The sequence below is a fragment of the Natator depressus genome, chromosome 13, assembly GCF_965152275.1.
Source record: "Natator depressus isolate rNatDep1 chromosome 13, rNatDep2.hap1, whole genome shotgun sequence".
In the NCBI taxonomy this organism is placed as follows: Eukaryota; Metazoa; Chordata; order Testudines; family Cheloniidae; genus Natator; species Natator depressus.
Window position 1 is genome coordinate 8,169,411 of NC_134246.1, and position 22,153 is coordinate 8,191,563.

General features: G+C 45.0%; 1 protein-coding gene across 1 annotated transcript in view; it reads left to right on the forward strand.

Annotated features, from left to right (window-relative positions):
* Window positions 1–8,176: 8,176 nt before the first annotated feature.
* CABLES2 (Cdk5 and Abl enzyme substrate 2) overlaps window positions 8,177–22,153 on the forward strand; it is a 45,272-nt gene continuing 31,295 nt past the window's right edge. Inside the window, exon 1 of the mRNA XM_074969642.1 lies at window positions 8,177–8,613. Within this exon, the coding sequence (XP_074825743.1) occupies window positions 8,177–8,613 (437 nt within the window). The remainder of the gene's footprint in view (window positions 8,614–22,153) is intronic.

Here is a 22,153-nt window from a genome sequence, read left to right on the forward strand (position 1 = left end):
GTGCGCTGCCCGCACCCACAAGTGCTGCCCCTGCCGGCCAATGGGAGCTGTGGGGGTGGTGCTGGAGGTGGGGGCAGCACGCGGAGCCTCCTCCCTCCGCCAGGGGCCGCAGAGATGTACCAGCAGCCGGCCACTTCCGGGAGCAGCATAGGGCCACGGCATGCAGGCAGCCTGCCTGAGCCCGGTTGCGCAGGGGCTTCCCTTAGCCCGGGGCCCTGGGCTGCAGCCCCTAAAGCCCCTGATTTAATCCAGCCCTGCCACCAAACTGGATGGAGACACGCTGAGAGCCAAAAAATTTAATGAAAGATGGAATTCATTTCTTAATATAAAGTAACTGCCCTGATACATGCCTACACTTCCTTGGCAAGGGAAGCGTGTAAAAGTCCTGCCAATGATAACAAACTCCTAATTTTTTTTCCACTGACAGCAGAACGTCGTCACATAACGAACCTTTGTTTTACTGTATTCTTCTTTTACTGTCTTTTCTGTTGGCTTTTTGTCCAGAGTCTGACTTGTTTCAACAGGATTTTTCAGCTGATGTCCTGGTACCTCCATCCTTTTGGGAAGCCTGGCAGGGACACAGTATTTCAGAAAGCCCCAGTAACCCAAAACCGTAAAACCAAAAGATAGATGTGCGAGGTTTGAGCAAACTGCTTCTCTGAGCACATTCCTCAAGTAAAATAAACCTTTATATGCTGCAATCCATCTAACTGCATAAAACTAGCTACAATCCTCAGAGATACGTGTTCCTGCCCTGCATTAGCTTTGAAAACATGAATAATTGTTGAAATCCATTAATTTTTGTAATTATGCCCCTCAGCCTCTCATTAACTTACTGGTAATTCTTGACAGCCAAACTATGCATATTGATTTGGCAGCATTAGTGATGCTGTAGACCTGATATTGGAAATCTTCTCCTATAAGAAGGCAATGTGAGACTACACCAGGAACTGGTGATGACAAAATGTCATCACGATGAGATTTTCCGCATAGGGACCCAATCCTGCTCATCTTGACTGAAGTTAATGAGACTATTTGAATGCTTTAAAGAGAAAAAGATTTAGTCCTATGGGGCCAATCCAATTCCTGTTGGAGTCTATGGCAGTCTTTTGTTAACTTGAATGGGAGTTGTTTTACGACGTGCACATATCTACAAGACCAAATAGTCTGCAAGTTAAATAAAACCATTTTTTCAGCTAAATTTATATTGAAGACAGGAAGGTCCTTTTTTTAAAAAAAACAAAAAACATCCATTGAAATTGCACCTGCAGTTTTTTGTTTGTAAGCTTGGCCTATGCATATCAGGTATTGTGGCAGAGTATGTGTCGGTCGCTGGGAAGCTCTTGTTTCGCATAGCTATTTGGAACCAGACTCAGAATAAGCAGAGCTCTATCTTGCAGGTACTTTTAGCTCTGAGTGATCAAGGAATACCGCACCTTATAGGGTGCAAATCTAAATTTTAGCATGCACAGAATGAGCAGGAAAAAAATCTGCACCCACAGTTTTGTGGGCCAGGTTCAGGGGTCTTTGAAAATTCTCCCCAAAAGATCCTACATACTGACAATGGAGCAGTGAAGTAATGCAGAAGCTGTCCCGCTGAAGGACGAGGACTTCTAGCAGGTTGACAGCTCTTGTTTATTTAGCTTGGCTAAATTATAGCTCTGACACCATCAATAAGGAAATTCTAATATAATGGTTGGAATCATGAACTGGTTTTCCGAAAGGAACTCGTTCACGTCTTAACCAGTTGGTTTCTACTAGATAAGGATCTGGATCTGAAATTCCATAAACTGTAAGAGTGTTTAGATCTGTGCTTAGGGTCTCGTTTTATTCCATTATAAATAGCAAGGACTGTCTCCCTTATTTCCTGCTATGAAAATCCAGATTCCAATAACAGACTGTTGCAATTTTTTGCTTGTTGATCCTCACGCACTCATATATATTGGATCATACTTACAGTGTGCAACTCTGCTGTCAGCTTGCATGTCCTGGAAACACATATCAAACACCCTTATTCTATTACTGCCAATCAGCTTCTTGTCCAACTCGGCAGTAAAGGGACATTTTCAGGTTGTCTCTAGTCCCAAAATGTAGGTGTTGTAAAATGCAAAGATTTTACAAATCTTGACAATTGATAGACATTTCTATCTTAAAACAACAACAAAATTAAACCCTACACAAAGGTTTCTCTGGAGTATATTTGTAATTCAAACATTCCAGTGCTACATTCAAGTGTGGAAACCAGGAAGTTAAGCTGACTAGAAGCAGAGTGAAACTAGCTCAAATGTTTTCCTTATTGTGTGAGCTGAATGAAATGCAGAAAGTAAAGAAGCGTAAACAGTGAAAGGCAAATAAGATTCTTAATCTTTTTTTCAATATTCTAAAATGTCATTAGTTACGTGGCTACAGCATGTTGGGGATGTTTTGTTTAACCTCTTTAAAGATAAAATCCTTAAAAACATTAAACTTGAAGAAATTACTGCACACTCAAGGAAATTTTCAGTAACACAGGATTTTCACAAATATCCATTCCCTTATCCTTTTCTTTTAACACATGCCTTTTTTCATCATGCTGATCACCGATTCCTCCATAAAGAGGAACTTTCTCATTTAAATTGGGTCTGATTCAGTCAGTAATGCCTGCAAATAATAAGAATGCAGCCTCATTCACTGGTTCACTGCAGGTGCAATTCATCCTGTGCAGAGGGCTGGCATGCAATCTATGCAATGTTTAAATGCCACTTAAGTGTTAAGGATTTCAGTGGGATGTGAGTGATACCTAGGCCTTGTGCAGGAGCTCTGCTCAGGGTGAATTTCACCCTGTGCGCACAAGTATGTACTTGCACATACAAACAAGTACCTGCATAAAAAGTCAAAATTGCAGTATCCAATTGCTGGTTCTACGTGTGCAGCTGCACATTTGGATGGGATGGTTTGCATGTGTGGGCACATATAGTATATTATTAGCAAAAATTTGGGGGCAAGATTTTCAGCAGTGACTAGTGATTTTGAATGCCTTGCTTTTGGGGTGCCCAATTGCAAAGGGGTTTGTACTCGAGAGGGCAGGTGCTCAGCACTTTTGGAAAATCAGCCCCCTTGAAGATGTTTATTGAGTACCCAGATGTCAAGACACCCAGCCTCACTCGTCACTCTTGACAATCTCATCTTGGGTGTCTAGTTTTCAAAAATGTAGCCAGGTCCAAGTTTTCAAAAGGGCTCCTCCCCATCTTTAACTCTGTGGCTGCAGTTCTGTGTGCACAAATCGAGTGCCCACCCCCCAAGACACAATTCATGTGTGCATGCAGATCAAGCAGTTGTCTGCCTCCCTGAGCAGCATGGCACAAAGGCTGCTTCCAGGCACAAGGCCTGTATTTTTCAGACACAGACGCATTGTGTATACTAATCTACATGTGCAAATGTAGAGGCTGGTTTTGAAATTTTGGTTCATGAATTCAAAATGTTGATCATATTATGAGGCTTTTTAGCTAACCCAAGAAGTGTAATGCACAACTGTAATGAGCCATGAGAACAACTCACCCCTCACCGGACTTCCCAGTGCCCAGCTTTTGAGTGGAGAAGCAAACCTTCACCCTGCTCCTTAGCCAACACCCCCAGCATCTCCAGCTCTCCTAGCAGATCAACTAGCATTTTTAGTCTTCAGCTCCTGCCTGTCACTGGGATTTCTCAGCTGCTGGGTGAGCAGAAGACAGATCTGCCAGGCAGACTCCTTCCAGCCCTGCAATAGGTTCTCTGTCTCCTGCCATTTCTTGCTCCTTGTCCATGTCACCCCACAGAGCTGTGGGGAGAAGATATGGGGATTGGAAGCAGAGAATCCCTGTGCTGCCAGAAGGGCAGCTCCATTTTCCCACACAGTGATGCACCTGGGAGGGAAGATGAGGCAGCCCCTGCTGTGAAGAGGAGGCTGGCACTGAGTGAGGATGGGAACAGCAGCCTGTCAAGATGCTGAAGGTGAACAAGGAGAATTGGTGGACTGAAAGGGACTGGATCAGTGATGTGCTGGAGAGGAGGAAAGATGGGACAGGGCTGGAAGTGAGATATATTATGATGTGATCGATGGATTGTGGGGGGATAATTGATGGTAGCATGGATTTGGGTAGATCTGGGAAGGCGATTAGTTAGTGAGTTACTCTGATGTGGTCCTTGACCTGGGGGGTCATCATATCAGGCTTCTTGAGGCAACCTACACTGGTCTTCCCCACGCACCCCTGGGCACTCTGTTTTCTTCTCTCCCTCAGTGCCTTTCTGACTTCCCCATCCCTGCCCTGATTGTGTCCTGCTCTTTACCAAGCGGGCCAATGTCTATGCTGAACACTGAATATCTATTCTGAATGCTGATTTTTTTGCTACTTATTCAGAAGACAAATTTTACAAGATCGCCCCAAGAAAGTTACTGGTCTGTTAGTAACAATCCATATTGCAGTTCCTGTGCCATGCGGTTAAGTAAAGGTTTTGATTCATTCAGTCACAAATCCTCACGTAAGTGCCACATACATTTTGCATGAAGTGAGCACATAACCCTCCCTGGTGGAGAGTTATATGATTAAATCAATCAGCTCAGCCTTTTTTAAACACTTTCTGTTGCAGTGAAAGCTTGAATCATTTTCCAAGGCATACCGCAATTGGCACTGTGGTCCACTCCGTAACATTTTCCCCTGAGGCTGGCCTGTCATTATGCTTCTAACTGGAAACTAGCAGTGACCGAAAAGCATAAAAAAATACCTGCATTGATGAATGCATCTCAGTTAGGGTTCTGGGGGAAATGTCCGTTCTGCTCCGGTAGGTGTCAAGAGGGAACACAACTCCCAAGTGAAAGTGACTGTAGTCAGACAAGATCACAGGAACATCACTTCAGGTCATGTGATTAATGCACCAGTGAAAGCTGAAAGCTGCCAATCAGTCATGGCTGGCTCAAAGGTTTTGGATATAAGAGTAAGTGCCAGGGAGATGGATTAGTGGGCAAAGTGCAAAAGAGGCACTTTAAGATGCATTTTAAAAATGGCACTTTACATCTATGCTCTTGTAAATATAAATCAGCCAGCCCTAGTGTTCATCATAGAGACTCTGTGGCACTTAAGAGTCAAATGTGCCTGAAGTCAGAACTGGAGCATACTGCTCAGCAACATAGTCTGTTGGGCTTTTTGCCATAACACTATCTTGTACTTAAGTAATATTGTACTGATAGGTTAAATTGAAACTGGGGTGTCCCTTCCCAAATCCACTGAAACTGGGGTGTCCCTTCCCCTTTCCAAGTCCACTGTGACTCCTTGTTTGGGGGATGGAAGTAGGGAGGCCAAGGAAGGGAAGACTGACATGGGGTGGATCCAGTTATCCTCATTTGTGTAAATGCCTTCACTGCTGATGGAATGCCCCTGTGTTCTAGTAACAACCTGAATGAAACATGAGGGCATACATGCTACATTCATCCACACTGAAGGAGCACACTTGTTGGGTGGATCAGGAAAGCTCCCTGGTATTAAAGCTTTAACAGCATTGGCATTCAAACTCTTTAATTGGGCTTTGAAGATAGCAACCCATCAAGGTAACTGTGGAAGTTCATTTCTCTCTGTGCTATTGTTTCAGTCTTTCGGTTGACTCCGTGGGACTGGTTACATTGTACAGCTGTTTTTGCCAACAGAAGACAAGAAAAATTATTTCCATTTTAATTCACATCTTAGGCTCTGGAGTACGGCAGAGAAAGGCTAGCTGAGTCTCCGTGCCCATTCATCCCTTGGCTTCATTGATGAGATTGATAACAATGGAGCTTGAAATTATTTTTAACCCAAATTATGTTTTTGGTATCTTTCCTGATAAAGTATGCTGCCAAATGATTTAGGCCAAAACCTGACCTACACTGACTGTCATAAATAATAGGGAGTTTTCTCTTGATTCTCTGATTTTTTTTTATAACACCGTATTAGTGATTTTTTTTGCAATGGCTTTTTTTAAAAAATAGATGTTTTGTGCCTTGTGTTTCCTTTGTTATTATTAAATGCTATTAATTTTATAACACAAATGTTTTATTTAGGACAGTATGCAAAAAATAGAGTTTATGAAAGATCTACGATAATAATATTTAGTGTTTATATAGTGGTTTATGGGCCATATAAAAAAAATCTGCCTTTAATCTTGTGCCCATAGTTTAGCATCTACAAATCATGTAGTTAGACATCGATTTGATTGCAGGTGCACAGTTGCAGGCATGGTATTAAAAGTTGGTGTGAAGCCTCTTTAAAAATGTGGCCCTGTTTGGTATTATTGGAAAATGAAATTCAACATTCCAAGGCCTTGATCCTGTGAATACTTATGTACCTGCTTAATTTTAAGCATCTGAGTAATTCCACTGACCTTAATGGAACAACTGGCATTCTGCATTTGTGGTACTAGGGCCTAAGTCTTCACCCTTTTAAGTCTCCCAGTGAGTCTTCTCAACATGTAACCCACACTCCACTGCGTTACTCTTCGCTGCCCCCCAAGCGGCTGGAACACATAGAGGTTTATGAGTCTGCTACAGCTTTCATGCAAGCAGAGGTGAGTCTTTCAGCTAAAGCGTAACACTGCGTGCTTTTAGATCCAGTGGTCCTAGGTTCAACTGCCGGACAAGTCCCCAAAATGTTATCCTTCTGCCTGGTGATATAGCAGTAAGAAGGGCCATGTTCAGTGCTGTCTAGGGGCTCTGATTAAAACAAAAAATGAGACCCTGTCTGAAACCTTACCCACTCCCAGGTTAAAGGAACTAACAACCTAACACACAAACACAGCCCAGTCACCTTTACAGGTGTTTCTACCCCACTTACAAGCACTCAGGAATCCTTAGGAATGTGGACCCCAAATGTTGTTTATTTGGGGAAACACAAGAACCACATAGTTACAGATACACAGATTCCCAGGCAAGAAGGGACCATTGTGACTATCTAGTCTGACCTCCTGTATAATACCGGCAATATAACTCCCCCAAAATAATTCCTAGACATCTTGTAAAAACAAAAACAAAAACAGCCAACCTTGATTTTAAAATGTCCAGTGATGGAGAAAACATGTCAAACAAAATAACCAAACCCCCTTGAACGCAACTGGACGCTGTAAAACCCTCTGAGCAGAGGCTGCATTTGTTTCTGTCACCTGCCCTCAGTGCTGAAAGTGTTCTGGAAAAAGTGTGTGTATAGTGTGGGGGGAGGTGGGCTATAATAGACTGGGAGCAGCAGCTTTGGTGAAACTGAGTTTAAAGTTCACTCCTTCGCAAACCAGCTTGATTTTTTTTTATTTATTTTTATTTATTTTAAACCAGGTCTCTGACCCCCTTGAAACCCCCCCTTCCCCAATTTAAGCACCACCTACAGTTCTGAGCACATCAAGGGATCTAGCTAATAAATAAATAAATAACATAGGAAAAATACTGCTACTTTCAAAGCACAGCAGGCATGTTAATGCATTAGCCCTTCAACTCCCTGCTTGGGGGGGCAGATTAGAATCACGGTTCCATGCGGGAGAAGCTCAGATACAGGGAGGGTAGGAGACTTGCAAAAGGACCCACAGCCAGCCCTAGTTACAACAGGTCATAGAATATCAGGGTTGGAAGGGACCTTTAGCCCCTGATCCCTAAATGGCCCCCTCAAGGATTGAGCTCACAACCCTGGGACTGAGCAGGCCAATGCTCAAACCACTGAGCTATCCCTGCCCCCATCTGCACGACACATCCCTCTGGCTCCTCATGGAGATGGTGCCCTTTGTGTGTCTGGCCCCAGGGGGCAGGTGCTTTCTGTGCTCCCCCCCAGCAGTGTGTCTCCTTGTACCTCCATCCCCAGGGGTGGGACCCCTTGGACCCCCGGGGATGTGTCTCTTTGTCTCCCATACTTGGGGAGTGTTTCCTTGTGCCCCCACCCCGGGGGGGCTGGTCGCCGTGTGCCCCCGCCCCTAGGGCCGCTGTCCCTTGTGACTCCCCTTGGCTCCCCCTTTATGCGCCCTGCGCTATCGCCGGCTTTAGGACCCAGTAGAGCCCGCAGGGCCAGTGGGGCGGGATCGACAATGGGAACCGGCGGACAGGCTGAGCCAATGAGCGCACGCCGCGGCCCGTTCCTCATTTGCATACCGGCGCGAAGCGGCCAATGGGGGCGGCGGCTGGCTGAGGCGGCCGCGCAGCCAGCGGCGGAGGAAGAGGATGGCGGCGGCCGCGGCGTGCGGGTCCCCCGCCAGCCGCCCGTCCCGGGAGCAGCCCCCGCCGCGGAAGCGGGGCGACTCCCGGCGCAGGCAGGCAGCCCTCTACTTCCTCAACAACATCTCCCTCGACGGGCGGCCCCCCGGCCTGGCCCCGCACAAGCCGCCGCCGCCCCCCTCGGCCCCGGCCGGGGAGGAGGCGGCGGCGGAGCCGGCCGGAGCCCTCACCCGGCTCCTTCCCGCCCCGCTGCCTCCCAGCGGGGCCAAGGGCGAGGCGGAGCCGGCCGGGCTGCCCCCGTTCCTGCCCCAGCTGCTCCTGGGCGGCCAGCTCGGGCCCCCGCCCCCCACGCCGCCCGCTGGCCCCCCGGGGCTGCTCAGCCCCACGCAGCTGGTCCCAGGAGGCGGCGGCGGCGGATTCACGCTGGAGGTGCAGCGGCAAAGGTGAGCGCCCGGCGGGGGGGGTCCTGGACTCCTGGGTCCCTCCCCCAGTGTGGGGGGTGGCCGTGTCCCCGCCGCGCTCGCCTGCCCTGGACGGAGGGTCGGAGCAGGCGGGACCCCCCCTCCCCGCCCCCCGGGTCTCTGGGCTGAGACCGCGCAGGGGACACCTCATCCCCCCCCGAAGGAGAATGTGGGGTGAGCCCCTAGCACCACCCCCCAGCCCGGCGCTCACCCCTGGCCAAGGCACGGGCCTGGGAGAGTCCCGTCCCGAAGGGGGGCTTAGCTGAGACCCTGTTCCCCGGTCCCTCCCCACCCCGCGAGCTAATCTCCAGCCTCAGAGCAAGCAGGAGGCATGTCAGTGCTATGGAAATCACGGGGTGAGAGGGGGCTGAGAGCCAGCCTGGGAAAGTTGGGAGCACCTCCCGGGGGTGCGGGGGAGAGATGGGGGAAGGGGGTGCGCCAAAGGTCTGGCGCCTTCCTATGCCGGTACCCGAATAGTTCCTAGATCGTATCCCTCTGTCTTTTGTTGAGGTTCGTTAGGAGAAAGCTCTTAGCTGAGTGGCTTGTCTTCATAAAAGCGATAGGAAGTGTGTTGGGGGGTTTGGTTTGGTTCAAGACTACTGATCCCTTTGTCCTCATGCTTATTGGTATGGGAGTGGGAGCCTGTTTCCCTTTCTTTCCCTTTCTTTCTCTCTCTCTCTCTCTCTCTCTCTCTCTCTCTCCATCAGAGCCAGCCAGTGAACTTTGGGGGGGGGTTCCTTATCAGCCTGAGATCTAGGAGGTCCTTTTGACATCTGTCTTCTTTAAGGCTGGGCACAAACCAGCTGGTCTGTGTTTCTGTACTCTTAACTGACTTGATATGTTGATACTAGCAGGCATGCTCCTTGCAGAAAAGCTTTTTTTTTCCTTTAAGCCTTACAAAAGTCTGTAAGTGGCTAATGCTTAGTTATTTGATAGCACAGTGATACAGATGCAATGAGTGGTCAGGCTCTTAAAAAGCATTTTTGCGGGGTAAGGGGTTGTTTTGCAACATATTTCAATCAGAAAACAAGCTGTTAGAGTTTGAAGTAATGCAAATCCTGTATTATGTTTTTAGTGATCATAGGTTTTCAACTGTTCAGAAACATGTTTTTTTCCCCCCTCAGATCATGCTGATACAATTAATTAAGCACAACTTTGTGCCAGTGAATGTGTCCTAGATAGAGCTATAATTTGCTCCCCTTAATCTCAGTTCTTTGTACCTTGTTTTAATTGTCTACTTCTTGTTTACACTATTATTTAATGAGCAATATTAATCAATGGCTGGTATGCTATAGGCGCCCTTGGGTGAACTTCAGAGATGGGTACATTGTGTTTCAGTAAAGAAATATGACTGGACTGTGTTTAGGAGAACTCTTACTGTTCTGAAATTTGGATTATCTAATTATTGATGATCTAATTAATGATTATTCTAGTCATCTTGCTCACACAAATAGCCATACAGTGTTAACTGTCCCACTTAGTCTACGGAGTGGCGGAAACAATAGTACAAAGAGATATGAGCCCCTTAGTCATGGTCAGTGGTTTGCTAACTTCAGAAGTTGATTGCAGTGCTTAAATAGGAATGTTGTTACTCAAGCTGTAATGCCAGACAGCTTCTCTGACGCATCTGACCAATGTACTTGTTCAGTGCAGCTGAAAGTAATGGATATGTCCTATGATCCATAGGACAGTGTTACCAGGACACATGAAGGCTCCAGCATCAATGAAGATGGCTACACAAGTCCTTTTAGGATGAGTGACCCACGTCAGTTGTCCTGTCCTGTCCTTTCTTTACTCCTCCACTCCCACTTTCCTATCTCCTCTGCCCCCAATAAAGTAGTGACAGGTCCTATCTCAGTTCCCTTAGGAAGAGGGAGAGAAGGCCCAACTGTCATGTTTGGCTTTTTACACACTGCAGATTACTGTACAAAATATTGTTATTGCATAAGATCTAAAGAAACAATGTTGCTCCGCAACATCTTCCTGCACAACACACCTGTAGACCATGTGTTGTCCACAAAGTCTTTATATGCAGGACCAGGCTGCCCTCTCCATGTTAGCTCTCTAGAAACAACAGTGTTGATCAACAGTATTTTTCTCGCAGGTGCACATTAATAACAAGCAGTTCTTCATTTTTCAAGGAAGATACAAGTAACAGGAGATGTTCTGGTTGTGTGCACTTCCTTTTGACTTTTAAAATCATAGCTAAATCTCTTGAGGGAAATTTCCACCTGGCTCTCTGCTTGTATAAGCACTAACGTGCCCCTGCACTTTGTAGGTATAGAGCCCTATGTACCTGTAGGTGTCTTGCATGCTACAGACACAGGAGCAAAATTGTGTGCATGAAGTTTTGCATATGTACGCCAATGGAGGCTGAAGAAATACAACTGGATATGTAAATTAACTGTTCGGTGACTCCTCCCCTTCATGTGCCAAGTTAATTATAAGGAACTAACACAATATGTATTACACAAACAGCCATGTGACCTTATAGTATGTAAACATTCCTTTCCTTATCACATCTCCCTCCTCTTGTCTGAGGTCATTTCTCCCTATTCAGTATCTAATTCAGATGGTAATCTTCTTAGGTCAGTGACTGGTCACATTGTTTGTCTGTACGGCACCATGCACATCTACGGTGTTGTACTAAATAACTAGGTTCAGCCTTGCGTCTTGAGAAGTAGTCCGTGTGTCTGCAAAGAATGAAAATTTCTGCTGTATGTTTTCAGTGGAACAGGTTTCTATTATCCACGTAGAATGGGTTTTTTTATTCCATCATATGCACCAGCCACTGTATCCTCTGTATAATATGGAACAGAAAATATTTCACAATAGTTGCATGTTTTTTCTAGCATCCCAATCTTCTGCAAAACAATGGGGAAAACAATTGTGGTCATTTTAGTGGGACTCTGGAATTTAAATAGTAGATATTCTGTGTAACACATTACATAATCAGTTTTTGCTATATGGTGGTGCTCACTCAAATGGATTAAACTATTTATGTCATGTAAATAAGCTCCAAATCGATGTATTCATAACACATCCAATGCCCCTGTAATATTGTGGCACAGCTGTTGATTCCATGGCACTGTCACCCATATAATTACAGAGAACATTCTAAATGTATTTGTACAGTGTTGCTAACTAGAATGTGGCTTCCCTCAAGAACTTGTTAATGTTTGGATGCTATTGAGAAGAGCCAAGGTAAGAACATAAGAATGGCCATACTGGGTCAGACCAAAGGTCCATCTACCCAGTATCCTGTCTTCCAACAGTGGCCAATGCCAGGTGCTTCAGAGGGAATTAACAGAATAGGTAATCCTCAAGTGATCCATCCCCTGTTGCGCATTCCCAGCTTCTGGCAAACAGAAGATAGCTGACATGTCTGATCAGTATAGACTGGGGCAAATCATGATTAAACTCTACTAGATGAAGGGTTTAATGAATATTGGCTAACATTATGCTGAACACAGTTTGCTCAGGTCCTAGTTGACTGGTCAGTGATACGATGTTCAGTTACTCACAGTTGCTGTACAGTTGTCTAGTAAGGACAAGCCGGTAGGGTGGAAAGTTCCAACACATACCGCTTATTAATATTTAGCCTGACAGAATACGCTAATAGAGTTTTCTTTCTTGAGCTGCTTTATAGATCTCAATACCCAATTTTAAAATGCTGCTGTCTATACATGGTACATTTAAAAGAAAGATTGAAGGTTGAAAGCCTTTGTCTTTTGTGCATGTGGTCTGGTAGAATATCTAAAATTACAAACACGCTTTTTCACCACCTTCCTTTTTCTGTTGGTCATCCCTCCTCCCTCTCTGTTTCTCCGTCTTACTCTGTTCTTTTGTTCTTTCAAAGAATAAGGCTAACGAGAGGGAGGAGGTGAATAGAGCAGCATTGCCAGATCTTATTGAATTTCTGCAGCTGGGCCTCAAATTGACAGTTTGCCGTGGAAGCAGATAACTGAGGGCTCTGAAAATAGCCAAGTTATGAAAGTGTGAAGAATGGGAGCAAAAAGTATACATGACATTGTTTATTATGCACTTGTGAGGTTTTGGTATGGCACCAATGCAGGGAATAACAGTCAAATATATCTGCTGTGCATTTAGTTTAGCCTGCAAACAAATATCTGGCCAGATTAAAGCCTCAGCAGTCAATTCCATTTCACATTCTGCATGCAGTCACTTTCTTTCTTTCCCAAATTAAGCTGTCTTTGTCTTAGCAATTGGGGGAACTGTTCAAAATGCTGATGTGCGGTGTGTGATTGCTGATAAATGAGAAATGTCTTAAATTGATTTAGATCATCTTTATAGGTGGATGATATCAATATATGATTTATAGTTAAGGCTGACAGGTTTTTCTAAATAGCTGCTATTAATTGTGTGTCATATTGATAGTCACCATAAAATTAATTCAGTATGTAAAAGGGCAGAAATATCCCACCAAGCATCTATATCTGTGACTGTTGATGTCGTGCTTTGCAGCACCATCATTCGTATTGAAGAAACGTTTTATCTTTAAGCCATTTCTGCAAACATACATGTTTGATCCATATGGATGGGGCAACATTTTGTTAAAAATCTTTTGAAAAATGTTTCAAATGAGGTCATGACTGAGACCCAAGCAGATATTAAAATCATGGCATAGAAAGCAGTCTATGTTGTTTAGTTTTAATTTTGTAAGACTTCAGATATATTTTGATAGTGCACTGAGCACACACAGTATTTTACAAGAAGCAAAAGATTTAATAACTTTATTAAGATGTTAAAATTTAAAAAATGGTACAGAGTTTAAGCGTAGAAGTTTCTGGTTATCGGGGAATAAGGTACAGATTATTAAGGGGTGCAAAGTTTTGTTTAGGATTGGGTGGCGTAAGGAATACATAATCTGCAATATCCCCGATTGGGGGTAAAAGGTTAACGGGTCAAAGTACAGACATTGAGATATGGGGGTATGTTGTTCATATAATGGCTATGTTCACGTGTGGAGTATAGTGAGTGGATATGATGATGAGGATGGGTTTACCCTCATTTGGTGCGATTTAATGTTCAGTGAGTTTATGGTTCCAAACAAAGAACAAAGTCCCCAGCTTTTGCAGAGCTTGCAATCTGCCAGCACAAGTACAGTAGTGGCATGTGCGTTGTATAGCTGAAATGAATAAATTCACAATTTACACTTTGTTCGTTTGTCTAAATGTTAGCTAGGCATTAGCCCAGTCCCCGTTTAGCAAGTACCATTTTCACGCACATAACTTGTGCCTGCCTTCTTTGCAGCAGCAAACAAATTGCGGGTATAAAGATTAATGTTTGCATGGCTAGCGTCCGTTGTGCCCACCAATCATCCTAATATTCATGTTCACAATTCGCCAAACAAAACAACAAAAACCCACTGTGTAACATATGTCTATAAAAGAGAAGCTAGCCTGCAGAAAAAAATATGCCTTGATGTGCTCTGCACTCTAGTCAAAGAGTCCTTTGGCAAAATTTCCATTGTGACTGACCTATGAGATCATTTGACATCTTCTAAAGGGGACCAGCAGCTTTTAAAAATATATTTTAAGATCCCAATCACGGGAAATCTATGTGTAGACTTAATTATACTTGCAATTGTTCTTATCTGCATGCAGTTGCTGTAATTTTTCAAAGCAATTAATTGCTTTTGAAAATGTCATTGACAAGTACATTAGAATCAAGTATATGCTAGAAAAGACACAGCCGTGCCTTTTATATCATTTTTTACCCCACATGCAAGTTACAGGCAGGGCATCATCCCTGTTCTGGAGAAACCACTGCTAGAAGTGAAACCAATACAAGTGAAATCCTTGCCCTTTTCTGAGACAATAAAAAATGAACCCTGCCAATTGATATGTACTCATGAGCAATATTAATCTAAACACTTTATAATTTACAACAAAAAATTTCATCCCAATTTCTCAGCAAAAATATCCTAGCAGATTCTGTAGCAAAGTCTCATGTGACCAGGACTTCATTATTTTCACGGTAGTCTGCTATAAATATACTTGTTGAAATACCATAAATTATAATTGTCCAATATATATGTAGTGTTGCAGTATTCGTGGGGAGGTTAACAGCTTACTTGAGAACTTACAGCATTCAGTGATTTTCAGTGTTCTTCCCCCATCCCTACTCAGCAAACTAGTGAGGTTTTTACTGCATTGTGTTTTAAAATGTATCCTCTAGCTTTGAAATCTGTTCGGGATCTGTTTATTTTTTTAAAACAAAATCTATTCAATTCACCTTTAAAAGAATATCTTTTCCCAAGAAACCTGAGGTGGTGAACTAGTGTCTTCCTGGTACGCAACAGTTGTACCATTTCTGAGAACTGTGTTTGTGTGTGTGATGAGTCAATGTTTAGACTGTCAGATGCTTTTTACCAAAACAAGTTTTAGAGCAGGAGTCTCTCTTCTCAATAACTGCAGATAAGTGGACTGTTCAGACTTACAACTGCTAAGCTGATTGAACTGATGGCCATTCCACCTTGTCTATATTTGAATTGCATGCCCCAGTGCTGCTGTATACTGTTGACATAGGATATGGGAAGTTATTGTGGGTAATCATAAAACCAGTCCATGTGAAGTGTTAGCTTAATAGCACTGGGATGTGTATTTCCATTTGTTGCAAGCTATTCACTAATACGGAGATGAGGCAGGTAGTGCAGGTTATTTACCACCAGTTCAGAGAGCTCCTTCAAATTACAAATATGAATTGGCTCTCTGACCTCTTTTGCAATAAGAGTATCAGCTAGCCAGTGTCTTTTCTGTAGCTCTATAAACTTCCCCTGAATAAATGGTTTTATTGTTTGGTTAGCTGGAATAAAACTTCAGCATCTACCCTGTATATCTTTCCCAAATAGTTAAAGCTGTGAAACTGTCAAGCTAAGCATGCCTGGAGATGCCTGTGATCCTTCATAGAAATATTTTGGCTCTGTGGTTTATTCAGAGTTTAAAAATGCTTTGTCCTCAGTCACATAAGCAAACATAATGAAATTTAGATTGTGTAACAAACGTGGAGTATTTCTGATAAAGCAGGTAACTACGTACTGATTGCCCTGAGCTAAAAACATTCTGGCATTCTTCAAATGTAGAGCTCTTAAACTCCTACATAGCTAATCTTTGGCTTCTAGCTATTGAGTTTATGGTCTATTGTAAACTGCTATTACAGTTTTACCCTCAGAAAGCAGATGTTAAATTGAAGATCTTTAATTGTTACCTTGTAAACAAAGTAATTATAGTAGAGGGACACTCATCCCCCCCAAATCCGTGCCCTTAAAAAATTATAGGGTGCGCTCAGAAGTGGATTAAGATTTATTATGGCCCTAGGCACAAAAAAAACACTCTGCGGGACTCAGGGGGGCCAGAACCGGAGGGGTTAGGGGGGCCATGCCTCCCCACACTTTTTAAAAGGTAGGGGGTCATCCCCCCCACTCTTTAACATGGGCGTAGTAGCATCGGGCAGAGCAGCAGCGACATGGGCTTAGTTTGTGGGGGGGGGGCCGAGGGGTGTTGCCCCCACAAACTGCAAGCCTTGGGCTAGAGGTGACAGGAGAAGCAGTGCCACGCATGGTTGTTGCCTCGGGCACAAAGCCCAGGTGATAGCGGGGGTAGTCTTGGAGCTGGGTGCAAGCTCTGAGTGAGCCTGGGGAGAATGCAGTAGCCACTGAGGCTGGGCCAGGAGCAATAGGAGCTGCACTGGAGGAGTCCTCCCTGCCCGGCTCCTCGCAGCCAGTGAACCTCCCAGCTGGGGCAGGGCCTCCTCTACCCGCAGAGCGTGTCTGCAGGCCCGAAGGGCAGGGCAGGAAGCCGGACTGGATCCCTTGCCCTTCAGTCCCAACAGCAGCGGCATGCCCTGGGGAGCGGGGACACAGTCTGGGGGCTGCTCTTGGGCACCCTGACCCCCATCTAGGGCAGGAAGAGGATCTGGGGCTCTACACAGTGGGCTGGGCTCCCTCAGGCACCACTTCCTGACTCCAGTTTCCAGCCTGGCCAGAGGCAGGGCCGCAGTTCCGGCACCGGTGCGCCCCCCTTTTTCCTCCTTCCCCCCCCCCCCCTTTACCCAGGGCCCAGTGCTCCTGTGGGGGCTCCCAAATTGGCCAGGGCCCATGCGTTAGTGAGCCACTGGGGGCACTGGTAACAATCCCTATATTTAGGTTGCCTAACTCTTTTCATTATAAAAGATTCTGGTAATCTTTTCCTGAGAAGTTTTAACACAGTCGTTGTTTTCAGCAGGCCTTCAAAATCCAGCAAGGGTTAGAGAAGTGCTTTTTCTTTGTCCTGTTAAATTCCATTCAGGTTTGGGTGAGAGGTAAATTTGTGTTTTAAAACAACACTTGTGTGGTGTGTGTTCCTCTAGAAAGCTTTAACAACAAGCCAAGGTGATAACTGAGCTTAACATTCTGAGGCCTGGCTCGCACTGCTGCCAAAGCAGTAGCGCACATTTCATTGGGAGCTGCTGGCACGGTAGTGGGGGAAGAGTTGGGCTGGATGCACCCCTCCTCAGACCCAGCACATGATCACAGCAGCCCATTTCCACCTCTGAGAAAGCAACATTCTCCAGCTTCTAGTGGACATGGATAGTCCTATGGCTTAAGTGGTAGAAGTCTCTGGACTTGTCTTCACTATTATGGGGGTAAGTCAACCTAAGTTACTCTACTCTAGCTACGTGAATAAGGTAGTTGGAGTCGATGTAGCTTAGGTCGACTTAGCGCAGTGAAGACACCAGGGTGCGTCGACGGGAGACGCTCTCCAGTCGATTTCCCCTATTCCTCTTGGAGAGCTGGAGTACCAGGGTCGACCAGAGAGAGAGCTCTGCTGTCAATTTACTGGGTCTTCACTAGACCCGCTAAATTGAGCCCTGCTGCAGCAGTGTCCATCTCCCCGTAGTGAAGATCAACCCTCAGTTGCAGGATTCAGAGTTCAAATGCTGCTTATGCTGCATGATGGGAAGATTGTTACAATTGTATATAACCTTGTTTTTAATCATTTTCCTTCATTTAAAAAAAAAAAAACAAACCCTAGGAAATTGCATTCAGAACAAGCTAAAAGAATATTTAGGTTGAAAAGAAGGTCATAGAATCATAGAATATCAGGGTTGGAAGGGACCCCAGAAGGTCATCTAGTCCAACCCCCGAGTATTTGAAAGTTGGGGAAATGTCAGAAGTACGGTTTCCATGCAACCATAATCCTAAATAACATCCTTTTAACATAGTTTTTTAATGTGACACATACGTCAAGCGCTATTCTCAGTGTGTCCCACGCTGAGGCCCTAAATTGTTTTTTGTTTTGTTTTTTAAGTTTTATTTCTAAATGTAGTCTGTATTTTGAGTGACCCAAATAATGTGACAATATGTGTTCTATGCTTTGTGTATGGACAGACCTACATAGATGCCAGTGTGGGGTGCAGTGGGGTTTGGAGAGAAGGTTCTAACATTATTGTCTTTCATCCAGTGCTGTTTAGAGGAATCAGTGCAATCTAAATAGCTTTGTAAATCCCATTTTTGCAATTGCACCGGTGCAAGAACAATTTTTGCAAGTGCACCAATGCCCAGTGTTAGCCTGAGGAAATACTGGCTCCCAGCAATCTTTCTAGGTGCTAGCAGGTAAAAGGTGGCATCTGGACTTGAGTTTGAAAAGAACCAGGGTTGGTGGTGAGGCTAGAACCTTGTGTTTGTGTGGGTCTAGAGCAGCATTTCTCAAACTGGGGTCTGTGGAACCCTTGAGGTCCCCGAGGGGACTCCAGGGGGTCTGCAAGCCCCGCTGATCAACTCCTCCCCCTTCCTGTATCTCCTGGAGGCTACTGAAGCCAAACTGGGAGATTTTAGGCACTAAAAGTCTGGCAGTGCAGCGGGGCTAAGGCAGGCTCCCTGTCTGCCCTGGCTTCGTGCTGCTCTCGGAAGTGGCTGGCATGTCTCTGTGGCCCCTAGGGGTGGGCCAGAGCGTTTCCATGCACTGCCCCTGCCCCGACTCCGCAGCTCCCATTGGCCAGGAACTGCGGCCAATGGGAGCTGTGGGGGCAGTTCTTATGCGCTGAGGCAGCATGCAGAGACTCCCTCCTCCTCCCCCCACCTAGGAGCCGCTGCCAGAGAGATGTGCCGGTCGCTTTTGGGAGCTGCCCAAGGTAAGTGCTGCCTGGCCAGAGCCTGCACCCCAGCCCAGAGCCCACACCCAAACTCCCTCCCAGAGCCCGCACTCCCTCCTGCAAACCTCTGCTCCAGCCTGGTAAAAGTGAGTGAGGGTGGGGGAGAGCAAGCAACTGAGGAAGGGAGAGATGGAATGAGCGGGGGGTAGGAAGAGGTGGGGTGGGTCGGGTCCTTGGCAGAAGAGGTAGAGTGGGGGTGGGGCTTGGGGGTTCACAAAAAATTTAAAATCAAAATGGGGGTCCTTGGCTTGTTAAAGTTTGAGAGCCGCTGGTCTAGAGCAGGGGTGGGCAAACTTTTTGGCCTGAGGGCCACATCGGGGTGCAAAACTGTATTGAGGGCTGGGTAGGGAAGGCTGTGCCTCCCCACACAGCCTGGTCCCCACCCCCTAGCCACTCCCTTCCACTTCCTGCCCCCTGACTGCCCCCCTCAGAACCCCTGACCCATCCAACCCCCCATGCTCCTTGTCCCCTACCGCCCCTCGGGACCCCACCCCCTATCCACACTCCTGACAGGCCCCCCGGGACTCCCATGACTATCCAACCTCCCCTGTTCCCCGTCCCCTGACCCTCCCCCCCCAGAACCTCTGCCCCATCCAACCTCCCCCTGCTCCCTGTCCCCTCACTGCCCCAACCCCTATCCACACCCCCGCCCCCTAGGACCCCACCCCCTATCCAAGCCCCCCTGACAGGCCCCCTGGGACTCCCATGCCTATCTAACCCCCCTTGTTCCCCCCCGACCCTCCCCCCCCCCGAACCTCCTCTCAGGGGCCGGGCGGGATGGTCCTGCGGGCCGTAGTTTGCCCACCTCTGGTCTAGAGGGTAGGGGATATTGGTTTGATGGAAAGATGGTGGGGTTGTGTATAAAACAACTAGAATGAAATCTCTTTACAAATGTGTTGCGTACAAGTGCCTTTCTCAGTCAAATGCTTGGAGATGCTGCAGTTCTACTGTATTGGGTGCTTTTGTTTTAATGAGATGTGAATGAGCAACCATTTATTCTACCAGCGGAGTGCAAGTTGGCTTTCACAGTAGTGTATTCATGTGAATTGTCTCTGGTAACCAAAACAAATATCCATTCTGGCAAATATGCATTTCACTAAAAAAGAATGTTTTCTTTGTATTTCATTTACTGTCACTGCCACCTGACCACAAGACTTTCCTCTTATAACTGACTTGCTGCTGCTTGTTTTGGTCAAAGATGCCTCATTTCTGTGTCTTCAACACAGACTGAATGGATTGTACTGTAGAGGAGGAGTCAATCTGAGAATTTTCAGGTTTCAGAGTAGCAGCCTTGTTAGTCTGTATCTGCAAAAAGAAAAGGAGGACTTGTGGCACCTTAGAGATTAACAAATTTATTTGAGCATCCGATGAAGTGAGCTGTAGCCCACGAAAGCTTATGCTCAAATAAATTTGTTAGTCTCTAAGGTGCCACAAGTACTCCTTTTCTTTTTGAGAATTTTCAGTTATGCATATATATATGGAAATTGGCAGAAATGGGAAAGGAAAGGCAGAAAAAGCACACGGCATTTTAATGGAGTTTTAGTGATAAGTTATATCTCTCCCAGCATGTGATGGTGGCTCTCTGAGGAATAGTTGGAATTCTCAGAACACTAGGCATGCTTTAGAGGACTGCAGACAGCCATTTTGGTGGTTTTGTTACAACAGATGGCTTTCATAATACTTACTTGCAAAGCATTATTTAATCCTTGAATTGTCTACACACTCAGCACCAAAACTGCATGATATATGAAATGCAGTGAACTTTGAGCATGTTATTTCTAAGCATTAGGCCTTATGTAGTTGTGAAATGTGGTCTTGGTGTGCGCTGTAACTTTTTTCTTGTATTTGGAGCAAATGATTGTCAGAGCTTTAGGGCTGGTCTACACTACGGGGCGGGATCGATCTAAATTACGCAACTTCAGCTATGTGAATAACTGAAGATAAGCAGAAAAGACATGGTGAAGAGAGAAGTTTGACTATTTAAATACATCGCTGTCTGTGTGAACCAATTTATATCATTCGTACAATTTTAAAGGTTGCCTGTGAAGGCTGTAATCAGTCTCGTAATAATAGAGGTTGAGATATACATGGTTGGTCTGGTTCTCAGTGTTGTACATCCAGTTTGAATGGCGTATGATGCAAATATTGAGTTGTAAACAGTTAGTGAAACTTGACTTAGTGAATGTCAATATGGTCACTAAAATTGATTTCTTCACTATGTTATTGTGTGCAGAATTTAAAACTGGGCGTTCCATTGGTTACATGACTTGAGCTTGCAGTTACCATAGTTAGCTGTACAAATTGTGCTTGGTTACCAAGGTGATTTGGCCAATCTAAATAGACAGACAGAATTGAGCAATCACAGGCACAAACAACTAGGTCAATTTTTTGTCCGTGAATGCATAATGATGGTAATTTCACACCTTAATATCGTGATAATCCTGCCTTAGGTTCTGTCAAACAGTTGAAAGGTAATCATGGTTTGGAGGAGATAGGGAGAGTGTGCGTTTAAATCCTTTCGCTGTATCACTGAAGAACTCAGAAGGAAAGTAATTTTCTGAACTGAAGTAAGGGTATCTTTGTAGTAGAGTCCATGACTGTAGAAGTTGCCATCTGATGGTTCACCAGACACCGAGTTTGTTGAACTTCCTGTTGTAATGCAAACCATCTCTTTGATAAAGCATTTGGTGGTTGATGAAACTTTGCTAAATTATTATAGTTGGTGGATATTATAATTAGATAATACGTAGTCCTGCCATGAGTGCAGGGGACTGGACTAGATGATGAGGGCCCTTCCAGTCCTACAATCCTATGAAGTTCTATTTGGACTTTCTCCTGTCTGTTATGGATGGTTTAAAAATGTCAAACATTAATTTGTCACAAGTTAAGCTTCCACGGTGATGGAAGCAAGAACAAACTAATAATTTGCTTTCCTTTTATGGCAGTTAATTTGTAGTGTTATCTAAGAAGCTGAATTCTTGTGTGGAATACATGTTTAAATGTAGATTAATTCTGACCAGATAATAAGTAAATTAGCCACAAATGGGTTTTCGGAATACAAATTCGTTAGAGCATCCTCAAAAAGGGTCTGGCATGTTAGAGAGGTGATGAAATATTGGCTGCATTAGCATTTAATATTCTTCTAGGATAGTGGATGAGCCCCCTCTGTCCTTATCCTTTGAACAGTGTCTCTCCAATACATGGCATGATAAACTAAAAGCTAATGTCACACTGAACATGGGAGGAAGTCAAGAATCTGGTGCAGTTCAGATTCTAGAAACTGTATGATCATGGAGCTGCAGCATCTCAAATTATTGCCATTCCACTGGTCTCTACCAATGATATGCCCCTCACAATAGTAGTAACT